This window comes from Anabrus simplex, chromosome 1, assembly GCF_040414725.1.
Source record: "Anabrus simplex isolate iqAnaSimp1 chromosome 1, ASM4041472v1, whole genome shotgun sequence".
Classification (NCBI taxonomy): Eukaryota; Metazoa; Arthropoda; class Insecta; order Orthoptera; family Tettigoniidae; genus Anabrus; species Anabrus simplex.
In genome coordinates this window covers 1,081,901,519-1,081,921,286 of record NC_090265.1, presented here as the reverse complement: position 1 = coordinate 1,081,921,286, position 19,768 = coordinate 1,081,901,519, and the positions used below count along the sequence as shown (strand labels likewise).

The 19,768-nt window shown below is 38.9% G+C and overlaps 1 protein-coding gene across 2 annotated transcripts in view; it reads right to left on the bottom strand.

Moving 5' to 3' along the window:
* Atac3 (Ada2a-containing complex component 3) overlaps nt 1-19,768 on the bottom strand; it is a 245,471-nt gene that overhangs the window by 139,229 nt on the left and 86,474 nt on the right. For both annotated transcript variants that reach the window (XM_067137218.2, XM_067137219.2), the window contains exon 3: nt 11,442-11,594. In XM_067137218.2, the coding sequence (XP_066993319.1) occupies nt 11,442-11,594 (153 nt within the window). The remainder of the gene's footprint in view (nt 1-11,441; nt 11,595-19,768) is intronic.

Here is a 19,768-nt window from a genome sequence, read left to right as displayed (position 1 = left end):
AGGAAAGTAGCGATTAAAAGCAATGATATCATATAAAATACTCGATCAAATGAAAAACCGCACATTTTCTCACTTTTAACGAACAGTGCCGATCTAACAGTCCAAAGTTCCAGAGCTAGAATGACCAAGCCGCAGACAGCCGCGAACACTCCTCTGCATTATTTCGTTAAATATGCACACTGCTCATTCCAATCAGTGCCTCAGAGTAGGGATTGATTGCTATGATGAATGAACCAGTGTGTTACGTATCAGTAGTATCAGAAAATTTATGAACCAGAGGAATGGCATGCTAAAGAAGAAAGTTATCTAACTCCCAGCTACTTCCCACCAATATGCAGGCAGGCTGTTACACTCACTACGACCGAGCGAGTCGGCCGTGTGGGGCGCGCAGCTGTGAGCTTGCATCCGGGAGATAATGGATTCGAACCCCACTGTCGGCAGCCCTGAAGATGGTATTCCGTGGTTTACCATTTTCATACAAGGCAAATGCTGGGGCTGTATCCTAATTATGTGTTTCTTTGTTTTTAAAGGAGATTCTAAATACCAAATTTCATGTCATTAAACTGTTCAGTTTTCGAGATATTGATACACTCATTTTAAAATTTCACCCCCCTTTTCACCCTCTTAGCGACAGAATACAAAATCCGCCCTTAGCAAGCACCTACATCGTAATACGAATGTATTCCCAAAATTTCATTCCTTTACGTCCAGTAGTTTTGGCTCGGTGATGATGAATCAGTCAGTCAGGACAAGTTATCTATATATATAAAAGAACTTGTCCTGACTGAAGAAGTTGAATTACTTTTATTAGTATACTTTATATCTCAAAACTGAAGATGTTACAGACGTGAAAATTAGTATTTAGAATCTCCTTTAAAATGAAGGAACACGCATTTGTTTTTTCGGAAAATCTACGTAAGGGGTGTGGGGTTGAAAATAAGTAAATAAGAACTTGAAATATGTTTATGAGGATACTTTATCTAAAGCACTTAAGCTGTTACAGGCAGGAAATTTGGTATTTTGAATTTCCTTTCAATATAAAGAAACACGTATTTTTTATTTTCGGAAAGTGCACTTAAGGCGGGAAAGGGGTGAAAAGAAGTGTATAAGAAGAAGTTGAATTATTGTTATGAGTATACATTTATCTCAGAAACTGAAGGTGTTATGGATGTACAGACATGAAAACTGGTATTTGGAATCTCCTTTAAAAATAATGAAACACGTATTTTTTGTTTTCGGAAAATCCAGTTAAGGGGCTGAAAAGAATTGGAAAAACGGGTGAATTTTTAAAATGAGTACCGATATATCTACATTATATGTGAAAAACTTAACATGTTAGAGACAAGACACTTGGTATTTGGAAAGTCCTTTAAAAATACAGGAACCTGTACCTTTTTGTTTTCGGAGAAAGCACTCAATGGGGGGTGAAAAGAAGTGAAAAATAGTTGAATTATTTTTATGAGGATATCTTAAAAACTGAAGATGTAAAAGACGTGAAAATTGGTATTTGGAATCTCCTTTAAAAATAAACATGTATTTTTGTTTTTGGAAAATACACTTAGATGGTGATGGGGTGGGGGTGGGGTGGGGGTGGGGTGGGGTGGGGGTGGGGGAAGGACTGATCAATGGGTTGAATTCTTTTTATGGGGATATTTATGCATATCTCAAAACTGAAGATGTTACAGGTGTGGGAATAGGTCTTTGGAATCTCCTATAAAAATAAAGAAACATGTATTTATTGTTTCGACTTGAGTGAAGACTGTTTCTCACATGTACAGTTCTATGTCGCATGGTCATCTTAGCCCCAAAAGGTAATACCACAAAGATGGTTTACAATGATTTTCTAGGGTAAATGAAACTCAATTTTTGGGCGAGTTTTTATACTTTAGGAATTTTCAGATAACGTCTTAGTACAATGCCGAGGAACGATTACTTTGATCAAATTACGAAATCCACACTAGCAAAGCCGTGGGTAATTGCTAGTTTTATATATACAGATTAGCAGAAATACAAGCTTTAATATTTGGTTGTTGTGTGATGCATGTGTGTCGTCTTCGGCACTAAGTGAAAGTGGAGTCATGATCCACATGTGTCGCCATCGGCTGCGATCGTGTTAAATTGAAATACACAGTTCAAAAAAATAAGGGGAACATGTTTTGTAATGTCTGGTATGTGAACATTAATTTGGTAGATGGGGCTCCAATGGTCGTACAGCATACCTTGAGACCTTAGCTACTCAAGGTATGTCAAATCGAAGTTATACTCGATCTGTAGGCGCAGCCATGCATTAAAAACTCAGATGACCCCTCAAAACAAAGTGAATAGCAGTGCATCCGTGTGTCATTGTGAGGTGTACAGACTACTGCGGTCATTTGAGCACGTTGTACGTAAACTAGTACATCCCATGAAACATCTTAATGAGGTTCAAGTCACAAGGACCATCACTTTGATCCAGGAAGGATGGATTTTTTGTCGGGTTGCTGTGGATCTCAATGTCTCTCTGTCAGTTATTCAATGCTTGTGGAATCGCTACAATGAGACAGGCCAGTTCATAAGGAGGGTTGGACAAGGTCGTGGACGCATGACAAACACACAGGATGACTGATATCTGACCATCTGTGCATTGCGGCTTCGTTCAGTAACTGCCAGAGAGCTGCAACAAACCTCAGGAGGGTCACTGGAGTCACGGTGTCTGACCAGACAGTAAGGAACAGGTTAAGAGAAGTGTCCTTGCGACCCAGACGTCCTGTTCAAGTGCCCCGTTTAATGCAGCAACATCGCGCAGCTCGCCTTCTGTTTGCCCATACCCACGTCAACTGGCAACTTCGCCAATGGAGACCTGTGGTTCACAGACGAGTCCAGATTTCCACCTACACAGAGTGATGGATGACTGATGCCGTGGTGAGCAGTACATGCCAAATGTTTTCCAGGAAGGTGATTGATTCGGACAAGGTTCTGGGATGTGTGGGGTGGCATCAGTATTGATGGTCGTACGGATCTTGTCATCGTCCGTAGTAATCTTACCGCTGCGGGGTACATCGAGCAGATACTGCCACAGCATGTGTTGGTTGCTGCATACGGTGTTGGCCCTCAATTCATACTCATGCACGACAATGCCAGGGCCCATGTAGCGTGCATCACATGAGCTGTCTTGCGAGAACTGGACATTCAAGAGATAGAATGGCTAGCAGTGAGTCCCAACCTTAATCCTATCGAACATGTGTGGGATAGGCATGACAGAAGTGTTCGTGGGCGTCCTGTTCCACCACAGACTCTCCAAGACCTCGAACAGGCTCTTATTGAAGAATGGGACCTGATACCGCAACGTGACCTCCGTCGACTTATACGGAGCATGCCACATAGGTGCCAAGCTGTGATAAATGCTCGTGGAGGACATACACCATACTGAAGCTCTCCAACTGTGATAAAAATCCACCCTGGAGGACTGTTATCACTTTGTTTCGCCCCTATTTGGACATTTCCGTTTGTGTTCTGAAAATGAACGTGCATCCATCAATGTTATTTTGTATACTTCAACGGTAAGGAATAAAGGTTTAGTTGTAAAGGTTTAGTTGGTAATATACCTGGGTGTGAGGTATTGTTTTGTGGAGCATGGCATACGTTTAAAAACATGTTCCCCTAATTTTTTTGAACAGTGTATAATTAAATAAACAAAGTTACTCAAGTCCGTAGCACTCCTTAAGCTACACGTGTCCCCCGTGTGGTGCAAAATGAGTAACAGCGTGGCAACGGTATCTCAACGACAGAAACCAACTGCCTTTTTCAAGGCAAAATCAACCTATCAAATTTTTCAATGAAAAGAAAACACTGAAAATCCTCCAATGGAATGCAGGAGGCCTCTTGAACCCAAAGATGACTGAACTCAACAAAACACTAATAGATATGAACATAAGACATATTAACAGTGAATGAATCTAATATCACCAAAGAAAACAAATATTACCAAACGAAAGGATATAAAACATACCACCTATACAAAGGCAGACAAAATGCAGTTGGAATCCTTGTAACTATCAAAAATGACCTCACAGCAAACTTCCAAATAGTCAAAGAGATGACACAGTTTTACACCAGTGAAATAGTAGAAATAAGTGTGGGTAAACAACACCAAAATACAAATTTATGGATTGTACAGCCCTCCAAACAACAATAGTCTCAATCTTGATATACTCCAACTACATAAAAACTCTTTAATGCAGCATCCCAATATTGGGGATACAATTAAGAGAATGCAGTAGGAAGAATCGTCCTAAACTATTTGAATAGCAACAGTTTCATCCTAATATAGGAACAGAATCAGCCAAAAACCTTCAGCACTACACAGGAAACTCTACCAACCCAGATTTAGCTTTTGAGCAACTGCAAAATGACCTCGATAATGTTGTGAGATGGACAGCAGGCAATGGTATGATGATAAACAGGGTTAAAAGTCAGGTTGTGAGTTTCATTAATAGGAAAAATCCTCTTTTCAACATTTTTTTATCAATGACCTACCAAACAAGTTTTTTAAAAAGTCAGCAGTATTAAGGTTAGCATGTTCGCTGATGACACCGTTATCTGGACGTCAGCCAGTAACAAAACCAATGAACAGAAAGAAAGGCTAGAACAAACCGTGAATGCATCCTTGGAGGAACTTATCACATGGATGACTTTGTACTGGTGGGTTATTTGTATATAGCTGTGGTGCTGTGATTGGTGTTATTTTAACTGCTCCTGATATTAATCTTAAGGCATTTGATTGTATTCTTTCCAGCTGTTCTAGACATGTTTTATTTCCTGTGACTATTACCTCACTTCCATATTTAATTATAGGTTTCACATATGTGTTATAGGTGATGTTGAGTGTGTCTTGTGTACATCCCCATTTAGTGCCTGCTAGTCTCTTCATCAGGTTAATCCATTTATTTACTGAGAACAATATGATTGTCAGCAACACAAAAACTGTATACAAGTTCTTCACACTTACACATGAAAATACTGAGTTCAAACTCAAACTGGATGACGACCATCTAGAAAAGAGCAACAGCACTAAATATCTAGGTGTGACACTAGACAACAAATTAGATTGGAAAAACAAAGTAGGGAAAACATTGCAGATCAATCAATCAGCCATCAATGAAAAGAGACATAATCTGGGACCCAGAAAGCGGCCACCGAATGTCATTATCAGCATGAAACTAGAGATGAAAGGAAGGAAACCTGAAGGAAAAGATTTTGAGGAAGTTTAAGAAAGCCAACTGGAACAAATATCAAGAAATGGTAAAAAAAAGAATGCAATATATAGCCAATAGAAACTCTCCATACCAAGCTCCATGTAAGTTTAGTGCAATTCTAAGAGAAAGCGCAAAAGAAACTATACCGAGAGCAAAATACTGTGTAGGAGGGATACCGACTGGAAGGTGATTGGGGATATACAAAAACAAGCTGCAATAAACTTGGTTAAAATGGAAGTATCACAAAAAGCAAACTGGATACCCAGAATAAGACACAATGAATGAATAAAAACCGAAGAAACACTATAACTGCTAGTAGAAATATTTCAAAAGCACTAAAGTATACAATCCGAAATTGAAACCACCCCTGAATCAATAAGCCCATTGGACTACACCTCAATACAAATCAATCTATCTCTCCCAAATAATCTAAAAAAAGAAGAAAAAAAAATGGTATCCTAGTAATGCTGAGAAGCTCAGCACTTAGTATGCTAAATGGAGAATATCCTGAAGATCAGTGGTTAAGTCTTCACAGACGGCTCACAAATAGATGACAGAAGAGCAGGCGCTAAAGTTTTCTGCAAATTATTCTCACAATATGCTCCAGTAGGCAGATATCATAACTTCGATGGAGAAGTAGAAGCCATCTATCTTGCCCTTCAAAATCTAATTTATAGAGTCAATTCATGTGAAACAGCAGTCCTACTCACAGATTCACTAGCTGCCATACAAGCAACAACCTCAAATACCAAACCCCATTCATCAAGAATTAATGACATTAAACAACTACTAACAAAATTAAAAACTTTGAAGAGAAACATCACTTTACAGTGGATCCCTGCACATGTAGAAGTAGAAGGCAACAAGCTGGCAGATAAACTAGTGAAACTATTACCTACATGAAACCTCTGGCAGCTAACTCAATCAAGAAGATAATCACAAATAAAAACCCTGAAGAATGAAAGAAGGAAACAAACTACCCAACTTACTACAATGAAGAAATGGAAAAAAATAAATGGCCTATGGGACAAAAATAAAAGCATGCCAAGGAAAGAAGCAGTGGCGATCTTCAGATTGGAAACAGGACATGACTGTTTAACTGCACATCTAGCTAGAATCAAAATATACACAACGGAAATGTGTACCATCAGCAAAATTACTGCATCAGTGATGGACTCAAAACACCTACTTCAGTGCACAGGACTCAACCCAGTCCAACAAAAACAAGGAAATTTACCAGCCCTATAGTGGACAGCCATGAACAAGATGCAACAAGACTCTGTTCCCTAATACATTTGTACATTATTAATGTTATCTCTATATTACTGTTGTTTAGGGATATCATTTTTGTATTGGAATTACTCCCCAATAAAGCCATAGGTTAAAACAATATAATTAAATATAATAGTGTAAATCAATTTTGATTCAGTTAAGGATACAGCATGATAAATTAAAGTGTCAACGACTATAAACAGAATTTAAAACATGATAGTCTTCTTCTTATAAGGCTTCTGCCTGCTGGTCACATTTCATCCAATCCTCTGTAGTCACTCTCACAATGGTGTCATGCAGCAGTTTCTCAACACCTGTTATTTTACAAGTTTTGTTGTGCTCAGCTACCTCACCTTTGACTTGTACCCAGATCAGTTCTATAAGGTTGTGCTGAGCATGGTATGGAGGCAAATGAATAACGTTGTGACCCATTTCTTGTGCTATTTGTCAAGTTCATAATGTATTTACGCAAATAATCCCCACCACTGAATAATCCCTGCACCCTAACTTTAGGAAGGCTGATTTTGAAAAAAAAAAAAAAAAATGCCAACATTGACACAAATAAAACCTGCACCCCAATTTCATTCCTCAATTTAAAAAAAAAAAAAGGGTATTATTCGCGTAAATACGGTATATTTTTGGTGCATTCTGATTTCCGGTTTATTTAACAACTCATCCCTGGTTTCTTCTACTGTGAATATTACATCATATTTTCTGAAGCACTCTTGAATGTCTGCCTTCTTCCAGTTTGAACAATGAATTGTTTGTATGAACTGAGTGATAACTTGCATTATCCATTACAATAATAAATCTTTCTTCCAGTAACATTAAGAAGCCAACAAACCACTTGTTAAATACAGTAGCGTTCATTTCGGTGTGATAATATAAATTTAGCAAGTGTTCCTTTGAGCAAAATACCAATTTATTAGAAATCCAGTTTCTACTGATCCAACACGAAGCATGATGATCCTACCTCCTCTTCCCACTGGCCCTGTAGTCTATGTTGTTTGCGCAAATTCAGCCAAATCATTTTCCTGCTATGATTTTGGATCACAAAGGTTTCATCTAAATAAAAAGTAGGTACCCTGTGCGCGCTTTAGGTCATGTAGCTGTCAGCTTGCATTTGGGAGATAGTGGGTTCGAACCCTACTGTACGCAGCCATGAAAGTGGTTTTCCGTGTTTTCCCATTTTCACACCAGACAAATTCTATGGGCTGTACCTTAATCAAGGCGACAGGTATTTCCTACCTACTCCCAGCCTTTTCCTATCCCATCGTCGCCATAAGACCTACCTTTGTCTGTGCAAAGTAAAGCAAATAGTAAAATATATACATTTATAGGTCTACCAAGTGCACCATTCTTCACAGCATTCATTTTATGAAAGAATATTGTGGGTGAAAAAGCTAGAATTCTTCCTTCCATCAAAAACCTTCTTTCTCCATTGTACTTTCTATACATAAAACCCACACCTCTCAAGATAGGTAACACGAACTCATTGAACCCCGAAGGTTAATTTTTCTACTAAATCAAGTCTGACCTTTTCGGCTGCTGGATACTCTCCACAATCATAAAAACTGAAGACAGACTTATGCACTGCTTCCTTATTGAAATCATCTAATCCGGTCATTTTCTTTTCTCTGTTAAAGTGCTTCTGTGGCGTATTAAAGTGGGGCTCATTTTCTTCAGCATTGTCTATAGGCCTTTTAATGTTCTGAACAGTTGTTTTACCTACTCCACATGCCTCTACAATCAGTTTTCAAACTTTCTTGAAATTTACACTATTCAAAATGTCTGGATTATCAGACAAAGTCTGGAAAAATCTGTACTCTGTTTATTGAAGTCTTTCTTGCCGAGTCATTTTCCTGGCCTTCGCGGTGATGGCGTATGAGGAACATCCTCATTATCACTGTCAGAATTACACACAGTAGAAAACAACTTTAATAAGATCACTGCTATCAAACAACTGCATGTTCTCGCATCTAGATAAAGTAGGCGACTGAAGGTGCGATGGAATAGTATGGCAACATCGTCAGACAAGGAGTGTAGAGCAGAGTGGGGAGTCGGTTGACCTTCAGGCCTGAAATGATGTGTCCCGAGCCACAGTGTTCTGAAAGGTGGTAAAATATAATTTTCTCTTAGGAGTCAAATTTTGCGTGTAGCTCGCCGGAAACTGACAACTTATTTATAAAATTACATTTAAAAACACTGTATTTCATATAACTTGCTTTCAGTTTACTTTCAGAAATAATCGTCCAATTTTTTCTGTTTGTTTTGCAATCACATTTTTCCTGATGACAGTCCTCATTTTCCGGAGAGTCAGAACACTGGTATAGTCAAACGAATTTTGTCCTGCGTACTCTAGTAACAGATCAATGCATTTCAGTCCTTCAGTGTGCACGATAATGGGTTCATCGATCACCTCGTCTTCACTGTCTTCCTCTACTGAACACACTTTGTTCACTACATCTGCGTCACATAGCTGCTCAAATTTTGCTTTTTAGGCATTGCCATTTAACCATTCGCGGATGTTTTTGCCATCTACATCTTCACAACCAGAAATCTGTTTCACAAGATCGGTTAGATGAATAGTACTATCACATTCCTCGTTACTAAAATCTTCAAAGCCACTTTCAGTGGAGGGTGTTGCAATTTTCTTCCACGAGCGAGCTATTGTTGTTGTCTTCACGTTGTCCCAAGCCATACAAATGCCGTGGATTGCATTGAGCACATTTAGGGATTTCCAGAAACTGAGGATGTCTTCATAAGCTGTTTCATGTGATTCGACCGGTAATATTGTTTCACAGCCGTGATCACACCTTGGTCCATTGGCTCTATGAGTGACATAACACAAGGAGGAAGGTACCTCACAAAAATCATTCTGCAATCTGAAACAAGCACACCATCTGCAGGATAACAAGATGTGTTGTCCAGTAACAGAACAGCTCATGTAGGTAAGCCTTTACCCACCAAATGTGTCTGCACAGCAGGAACAAACATAGAACGGAACTAGTCTCTAAAAGGTAGTACTGTCCATCCAGGCTCCCTTCTCATGCATATAATGAAGTGGTAAGTTCATTATTCTTTTGAATGTGCATGTTTTTTTTTTTATTTGCCATGTGTGGCTTCAATTTGTGTTCACCCACTGAATTTCCACTTAGATTTAACATGCCCACAAAGCAAAAAAAAATCCAATGACTTAGGGATTTCCTGCTGGATAGATGATAGGGCCTGCAGGCTAAATCTATCACTGAGGAAAGTTTTCATCCAGATGACAGCGCACTGCAGTGGTGTTATGTGTGGGTGCTCCATCATGCTGAAACTACATACTTCATCTCATTTAAAGAGGAACATCCTCTAGTAGAACTGGGAGACTTTCTTCCAGAAACTTTAGGTAAAAGGCACCATTCAGTTTCTGTGCAGTACCACAGGTCCTAGGGTACTACCTCACAATGCTGCTGCTCAACATTAGGGCAAAAACCTTGTCTGGTGAAAGGATCTTACAACAGCATGCAGATTTTCCTCTGACCACATGTGTACAATGCGGAGAAAGAAGATTGCTCCGCCCCTCGTAAACCATGCCTGATAAGTAAACAAAATATATGCACAAAGTCAATAGGTTGACTAAGGACTCACTCATACAATGCCACATGTGGCTGATAATTTCTTTCTGATAGGATTGCACATGCTACAGATGGTATCGGCATTGCAAATCTTTCCTTAATGTTCATAGATGGTCTAATGGACACCCCTACCAAGGCCATGATTTGTCAAGAACTCCTACTGGTATCCTCTGCTAAAGTTGTAAGACTCTTTCCTCTGGAAGAAGAGCAAGTCCAGGTCCAACAAATGCCCTGTGTTCTAAGCCACACACAAAGTAAAAGCAATACAGGATGGAAAGTAATGGTACTGCCACACACTCTGAGATTATTCCACATGATACATATAACAAAATGCGTATGACACTTTTCTTGGATAAAGCTCCATTAAGTCAGAAAAAATAATTACTGTCAACTGTTTGCAATGATCTCCTGCAACTGACTCTACAAAGAGAAAGGTAAAAGTTACTTTACCTATGGCACATTGGTCTATTTGTTGTTAAAGCATGCACTTAGCCAAAAACAAAGCCTGAAATACTACATATATTAGTTATTACATTTTGCAGCACTGCGACCAGTGTCATTTGCCTGGCATGAACTCAATAAGGGAAGGGCCAGACCGGTTGGACGATGTGCAGAGAACTTGAAAGAGGGGAGAAGGAAGCAGGCTCGCATGTGGTATAACTAGTAAGAGTGAAACAAAGGCAATCAGCTAAGGACTATGGAACACTTCACACCATGGAAGTATTTAGATATGACATAACAAACATAGGTGGAGACGATGAGAATTTTAACAGACAAAAGGAGGAGACTATCAGTTCCTGCAAACAAACTCTTGGGCATTGTTACTAGTGGTGTTCACCATGACCAGATATAGCAAGGCTAAACATGAATGGTTTATATTGTTACATTCAAAAGTAACTGAGGCAACATTCAAAACTTTACAATGTCCAACAAAAGAGTAATAAAAATAAACTTATATCCACCACTATCAGTTGAAGAGACAAGAGTAAATTTTAGAGATATAGTGTAATGCTCAGGAATTCAAACATTTAACTTGAGAGCATAACCCTAACAGAAATGTGACTAATATAGATATATATATTCTCTGAATTAATGCACTGTCACACCAAGTCACATCCTACAATGGATAGATGTGTGATTAAACAATATCTTCCAGACTGAAAATGAGCAGATCTAACAGACAGATGCCAAGTATGTAGCAAATATTTCAGGAAAGCAGCTCATAAAACTTTCTATAGAATAATTTATCCCTAATGTTTTGAGCTCTGCCATAAGTATCCTAAGAGATGTAAAAAATCTAAGAGCAGAGACTCACCCAATCTGTAGTGAAGGGAGCACCCTTACTCATAAGCGTTCGCACTTGCTCAGTGTCTCCTTCTCGAGCACTAAGTAACAGCTTCTTGCCCAACTCAACCAGTGAATGGTTTGCAACCGTCCTGAATGCAGATGCATGGCCTTCCACCTGCACCTAATACAGTTAACCAACAAATAGGATATTTATTAACTGATATCATTTATAACAAACATAACTGGAAAAAAAAGGGGGAATACAGTAAAGCAGAATACATTATCAATTTGAGACATTAAATAAGAAACTTCAATATGGCAAATAAAACACCAGAGAAAGAATATCATAAATTCATTTTTTAACATATAATTTATTATTTAATGCTGGTTATTATTATATTTATAACACGACATAAATCTTACCTATTATATAGATGAAAATCACAGCAGGAAAAATGGGAAATTTGTCCAAGTGTTTAATAAGTAGAGACAGGCAAGATTTGTATCTTGTTAACAAATACAAGAATAATCAGAATTAAGTAACAAATTAAATTAAAGTTTTGAAATCTTTCTGCTTAAATACATTATTTCACACAGTATAAAGCAATAAACAAAATCTTGCAAATAACAGAAAACAGCATTTACAATGAATTCGTTATTTATTCATTTTTTATTATACCAATCATAAACTAGAACAAAGGGTGATTCGGAGAAAAAAGTGATGCCGTTAGTTGACTTCTTCTTGTTTGCTGTTCGGGTGATCAACCCATTCTGGTTTGAAGGAGTTCTCAATTTAAAGTTAAAAACTTCATTATTGTTCCGTATTGAATAGAGAAATAAGATGTACAATATAATTGGTTAGGATCCACCTTTCAATACTCCGTAATAAGATGGTAAGAAGTAGTTACAACCTGTTTAATGGGACCGGTTTCAACACATTTTAAGTGTCATCATCAGCCAATTTTCGAAGATCTTAAAACAACTAGCACATTGAATACAGGCAAAAAATTAACAATGTATCATAACGTAGCAATTCAGTAAATGTTCAAAACACAATAATCACAGTCAAGAGAGTAAACAGAACATCACTATCTTGTGCCGAAAACAAATATAGCTGAAGTTCATAAGCAGGTCAAATATTCGCTTATGTAAAGTCGTTGCTAGGCAGGTCTTGTAGGCATTTGTTTCTCCGGCCGAAGAGCAAAAGGTGACGTGAATGAAGTCTTAGGAAAAACAGTATAGGATTTAATTTCGTCAAATTTCAAAGTGGATATATAGGTTTTATAAAATAATTTAAAACGTTAAAAAAGAATAAAGCCAAATAAAAATATATTTAAAAAATAGGGAGAAATAATGAAAGAAATACGAGGTTCAACTCGAAACAACTTGCCGTAGTAATTGATAAAGAAATGATAAATAGAGAAAGGGGGGACGTTAATTAGAGGGTGGTGATGGTGGTGGTGGTGGTGGTGGTGGTGGTGGTTATTGTTATTAGAGGAAATATAATTGGGCAAAAATCCTTAATATAATATGAATTCGAAGAAAAAAGAAAAAAGAACCGACACTTCGAAAAATGAAGATATCGGTTAAAGGAAGACAAGGGCCACGAAGGGCGTGAAAATGAAAGACTCCCTAGCCCTCGCAAACCTAATAGCATCGGGGTCGGAAAAGAACAAGAATTGACCAAGGGAGGTCGGACAGGATAGATGAAAGTGAGGAGCCTGGCACAAGTAAGTGGAAGCAATGCCAGGACTCAGCTAAGGGCCCCGTGGTCGCCAATCCACGCTCTGAAGTTCAGAGCCCCTGGGGGATGGAGGATGGGAAGGAAAGAAAAAATGAAAAAATGGAAGGGATCCGATACTTCGAAAAATCCAGGCCTACCAACCGCTAAATCTCTCCCTAAAATTCATAAAACTGACGTCCCTATTCGACCAATTATTAATTACAGACCCAGCCCACTTTACAAATTAGCACAATTTATTCATAAATTTCTTAAGAATAATTACAAATTTTTATCGAATAAGTCTGTAAAAAACACCATAGAACTTGTTGAGAAATTAAATAACTTCAAAATCCAACCACACCACTCTCTACACTCTTTCGATATTGTCAATATGTATCCCAGTATTAATATCAAAAAATTATTTCCTATTATTGAAAATAACTTAAATACATATAGTTGCTTAAGCAAACTTGAAATTAATGATTTTATGACCCTCTTAAAATTAGTAGTTACTAACAACTTCTTCATCTTCGACAATACAATTTATCAACAAGATGGTTTAGCTATGGGCTCTCCAGCCTCGGGGATCCTTGCAGAAATATACCTAGACTTTTTAGAACACAATTTCATTGATAACAATGACGACTTTAAACATGTATTATTTTGGGCTAGATATGTGGATGACACATTTGTTATACTGGATGATAGAGTTTTCAATGCAGCTTCTACTCTTAATAACCTCAATAAAATTGATCCACATATTAAATTCACTCTTGAAACAGAATCAAACAAATCTATTAATTTTCTAGACATAACAATAAACAGATTACCTTCCTCATTATCATATATGATTTACAGAAAACCCACACATACAGCTAATACCATAAAACAAGACTCTTTTCACCCACAGTCACATAAACGTGCTTCATACAACAGTATGGTTAACCGCGCCTTCAAAATTCCGCTATCAAAGGATAACTTAAATAAAGAACTAAACATCATCCGCTCTATTGCCAAATTTAACGGTTATAATTCTTATTTTATTGAACAAATCATTAACAAATTTAGACACCGCCCTAACACAACACTCTTAAAAGATATTCCCAAACCAGCTGCTTACACCACATTCACATTCAATGCAAATTCCTATAGTATAGCTAATGTCTTCAAAAAACATAATACTATGATTTCTTTTCGAACTAATAATAGAAACCTTGAATTATTACATAATTCCCACTCCTTAAATAGAACAAGTGTCTTTTCTAAATCAGGCGTATACCGTTTTAAGTGCCACAACTGCAATTCTTCTTACATAGGTCAAACTGGTCGCAACTCAAAATTAGGTACTTTGAACACGTTAATGCAATAAAACACAACAGATTTTCGGCAGTGGGACAACACATACATGACACAAAACATGCTTTCACTACAATAAACCAGGATATTGAAATTCTCAGCACTCTAAATAAAGGCCCTCTCCTAGACATCACCGAAAACTGTTTTATACACCTTGACCAGTTTTTCAATCCAAATCTTAATCTGAATGATATTTCTGAGAAACCCAATCCCCTTTTCGATTTTCTCATCTCCTTTTTAAATAACCTGAAGTCAACAAATAAGGAATCAATCTTTCACAATTTACACAACACCCTCTCATGCCACTTCCCCCTTCCGCAACACCCCCCTTGATCCTCCTTAGTTCTCCTCCTTCTCACCCAAGGGACTCTGAACTTCGGAGCGTGGGTTGGCGACCACGGGGCCCTTAGCCGAGTCCTGGCATTGCTTCCACTTACTTATGCCAGGCTCCTCACTTTCATCTATCCTGTCCGACCTCCCTTGGTCAACTCTTGTTCCTTTCCGACCCCGACGCTTTTAGGTTTCCGAAGGGCTAGGGATTTTTTCATTTTCACGCCCTTCGTTGGCCCTTGTCTTCTTTTGGCTGATATCTTCATTTTTCGAAGTATCAGATCCCTTCCATTTTTCTTTCCTTCCCACCCTCCATCCCCCAGGGGTTCTGAACTTCGGAACGTAGGTTGACGACCACGGGGGCCTTTAGCTGAATCCTGGCATTGCTTCCACTTACTTGTGCCAGGCTCCTCACTTTCATCTATCCTGTCCGACCTCCCTTGGTCAACTCTTGTTCCTTTCCGACCCCGACGCTATTAGTTTTCCGAGGGCTAGGGAGTCTTTCATTTTCACGCCCTTCGTGGCCCTTGTCTTCCTTTGGCTGATATCTTCATTTTTCGAAGTATCGGATCCCTTCCATTTTTTCATTTTTTCTTTCCTTCCCATCCTCCATCCCCCAGGGGCTCTGAACTTCAGAGCGTGGATTGGCGACCACGGGGCCCTTAGCTGAGTCCTGGCATTGCTTCCACTTACTTGTGCCAGGCTCCTCACTTTCATCTATCCTGTCCGACCTCCCTTGGTCAATTCTTGTTCTTTTCCGACCCCGATGCTATTAGGTTTGCGAGGGCTAGGGAGTCTTTCATTTTCACGCCCTTCGTGGCCCTTGTCTTCCTTTAACCGATATCTTCATTTTTCGAAGTGTCGGTTCTTTTTTCTTTTTTCTTCGAATTCATATTATATTAAGGATTTTTGCCCAATTATATTTCCTCTAATAACAATAACCACCACCACCACCACCACCACCACCATCACCACCCTCTAATTAACGTCCCCCCTTTCTCTATTTATCATTTCTTTATCAATTACTACGGCAAGTTGTTTCGAGTTGAACCTCGTATTTCTTTCATTATTTCTCCCTATTTTTTTAAATATATTTTTATTTGGCTTTATTCTTTTTTAACGTTTTAAATTATTTTATAAAACCTATATATCCACTTTGAAATTTGACGAAATTAAATCCTATACTGTTTTTCCTAAGACTTCATTCACGTCACCTTTTGCTCTTCGGCCGGAGAAACAAATGCCTACAAGACCTGCCTAGCAACGACTTTACATAAGCGAATATTTGACCTGCTTATGAACTTCAGCTATATTTGTTTTCGGCACAAGATAGTGATGTTCTGTTTACTCTCTTGACTGTGATTATTGTGTTTTGAACATTTACTGAATTGCTACGTTATGATACATTGTTAATTTTTTGCCTGTATTCAATGTGCTAGTTGTTTTAAGATCTTCGAAAATTGGCTGATGATGACACTTAAAATGTGTTGAAACCGGTCCCATTAAACAGGTTGTAACTACTTCTTACCATCTTATTACGGAGTATTGAAAGGTGGAGTTCTCAATATCGCCCTATCCTATCCTTTCATACTACGTAACTAATGCTAACACAATCTACCCTTTCCTAATCACAGATATTTGATCATCACTTCCTCCTCTACATCCACAAACTTTCTTCCAAATCTAAGGGAACTTATCTCTACAATAAAAGATGCATAAAAAAGAACAGATCGTGAGAAAAATCATGGCACCATCAAAGAGGGAGGTAAGTGCAGAATTAGGCAGAAAAAGGAACTATACCAATAACTAGAGAGCATTACAACAGCTACGAGAGAAGAGGAGACTAATCTTCAACAGTCATGTAGTCAGGATAGGCAAAAAGGGACTTACGTTGAGAGTCTTCAACACTATCTCAAGAGGGAAAACAACTAATGCCAAGTGCATGAGACTAACTAGAAAAGATCAAGAACAACTAGAAATTGATCACAATGAGATCTACAACAGAGATAAGTACAGACCGACCGACCAATCAATCAACACTGATCTGCATTTTAGGCAGTCACCCAGATGGCAGATTCCTTAACAGTTCTTTATTTGGTCTTCTCTTACATAATTTCAAAGAATTTGGAAATTTATAGAACACCTCAGTTGGTAAATTATTCCAATCCCTAACTCATCTTCCTATAAATTAATATTTACCCCAATTTGTCCTCTTGAATTCCAACTTTATCTTCATATTGTGATCTTTCCTACTTTAAAAAGCACCACTCAAACTTATTTGTCTATTAATGTCGTTCCATGTCAACTCCTCACAGAGAGATCAGAACATATCACTCCAAAGTGTGCCCAGAACAAACTTTGCAACATTTTCGTAACGCAACTCTTTTGTCGGAAATCACCCAAAACTTGGACTTTTTCCAGTTCTCGAACCAAGTAATCCTGATGAGGGTCCCATACACTGAACCACCCTCTAATTGTAGTCTTACCAGAGACTTATATGCCCTCTCCTTTACATCCTTGCTACAACCCCTAAATACCCTCACAACCATGTGAAGAGATCTGTAACCTTTATTTACAATCCCATTGATGTGATTAATCCAATGAAGATATTTGTTATAGGAATACCTAGGTACTTACAGTGATCCCCATTAGGAACTTTGAACTCATCAACACAGTAATTAAAAACTGAGACAACATTTCCTCTTTGTGAAACTCACAACCCGACTTTTCACCCCATTTCACATCATACAATTGCCTGCTGTCCATCTTACAACATTGTCAATGTATTTTTGCAGTTGCTCACTATCTTGTAACTTTTCTATTACCCTATACAATATAACATAATCTGCAAATAGCCTTGTCTCTGATTCCAGTTCTTTATTCATATCATTTATATGTACATATATACAGGGTTATTCACCTAACATGTTACATGCAAATAACTTCTAAACCGTTAAAGATATCGGCATTCTGTTTTCATATTCATAAATGGTACCCATGGTCTTGTAAACTAACGTGTCACTTAGTCCCACGGGGTGATTAATAACCGAGATATTGATACTAACTCCATATTTTTAAATGGAACGGCACAAATTCATACAGCTGGACTAAAAATTCACCTGCATGCAAGTTCAAATATGTAAGTATTTTTAAAATCGGACAAGTACTTTTTGAGATATAAATAAGAACAGCATGCGCAGTTTTGCATGCCGCATCAGACGGCGTGAAGTCAGGCAAGCACATACTGACGCGCAAGCAGTTTCCTGGCAGTGAGTTCAGCCACAGAATGGATACCAGGCATGTAAGCACCTCGTACACAGGTGATGGGTTTGTAAAGTGTGTATGACAAGCCAAGTCATGACAGGACGCGGATGGGTTGATATGTTTAAAAGGAATAAAATAAATACTTTGCCTTGAAAGGAACATAACGAAAGCTATAATTGTCACTGGTTTTAGTGTACAGTACATACTACTGTACAAGTTGAGAAATAAGCATAACACAAAACACCGGAAGTGCTTCTTCTAGAAAAGCAAATGAATAATGTCCAAGGTAGACTTCATGGAAAATGATCCTAAGGGCGTAGGAATGGGAACATAATGTCTCGTCAGTGTAATTGTTATGAGGCGGGCATTTTGGCATTTTGTATGTAGAGACCGTGTTGGCAACGAGTTCAGTACTTTATGTGGCAAAGTCATTCGTGGCCAATCATTCGTTGGCTGGAGGCTGAATTATCACAACAATAAAGATACAAGGTGGGTGATGTTTGAATACGTGCGTCTCAGTAAAAAATGAAATGGCGTATGGTTTTTAGTGCCGGGAGTGTCCGAGGACAAGTTCAGCTCGCCAGGTGTAGGTCTTTTGATTTGATTTGACTCCTGTAGGTGACCTGCGCGTGGTGATGAGGATGAAATGATGATGAAGACGACACATACACCCAGACCTCGTGCCAGCGAAATTAACCAACTATGGTTAAAATTCCCGACCCTGATGGAAATTGAACCCGGGACCCCGGTGACCAAAGGCCAGCATGCTAACCATTTAGCCATGGAGCGAGACTGCGTCTCAGTGATCCACATAAACATTGTGTCTATTTAATTATGTTCTCGAAACATTGACCATTAACGGCAATGCACATTTGCAGTCGTGTTGCGAGGGATGATATCACAGACCGAAGAGTTTCCCTCGACATTGCAGCACATGTTGCGATGATATGTCGCTTGAGATCCTGTGGTGTTGTTGGAGCTTACGCGTAGACTATTTCCGTGCACGTACCCCTGAGGAAAAAGTCCAGCGGTGTCAAATCAGGTGACCGTGCTGGCCACCTGATGGGGCCTCCGCGTCCGATCCATCGACCGGGGAATATCTCGTTTAAGACTTGCTGGGCCAAAGCGAATAGTGGGCAGAAGACCCGTCATGCTGGAACCACATATCCTGCCGTACGTTAAGAGGTACGTTTTCCAGGAGAACAGGGCGGACAAGACCTTCCCCTCCTACGCCCTCTAATAGCAGCAACTATTTCCATTTGTTTGCAGGACGTGTGTCATTTCACACTGCGATTGCATGACAAAATCCACATTTTCAAACACTACGTCTACTCCAGAGCAATAATGCTTATACGGTCGCACTTTCAGTAATGCATCTTATTGTTCGGGTTCCTCTCCAGACGTACGTGATTAGACACTCGAAGGGGTACAGAGAATAGTTGTTGTTATGTCATTTCCGGGGCTTGGACATCGTGGTCGTGTAGACCCGTGTGTGCGTGTGTGTGTGTGGGTGTGTGTGCGTGTGTGTTTTATGTCATTTCCGGGGCTTGGACATCGTGGTCGTGTAGACCCATGTGCTTGGGTGTGTGTGTGTGTGTGTGCGCGCGTGTGTGTGTGTTAGAATGTGATGATGCTTGTTGTTTTAAGGGGCCTAACATAGAGGTCATCGGCCCGTATTAGAA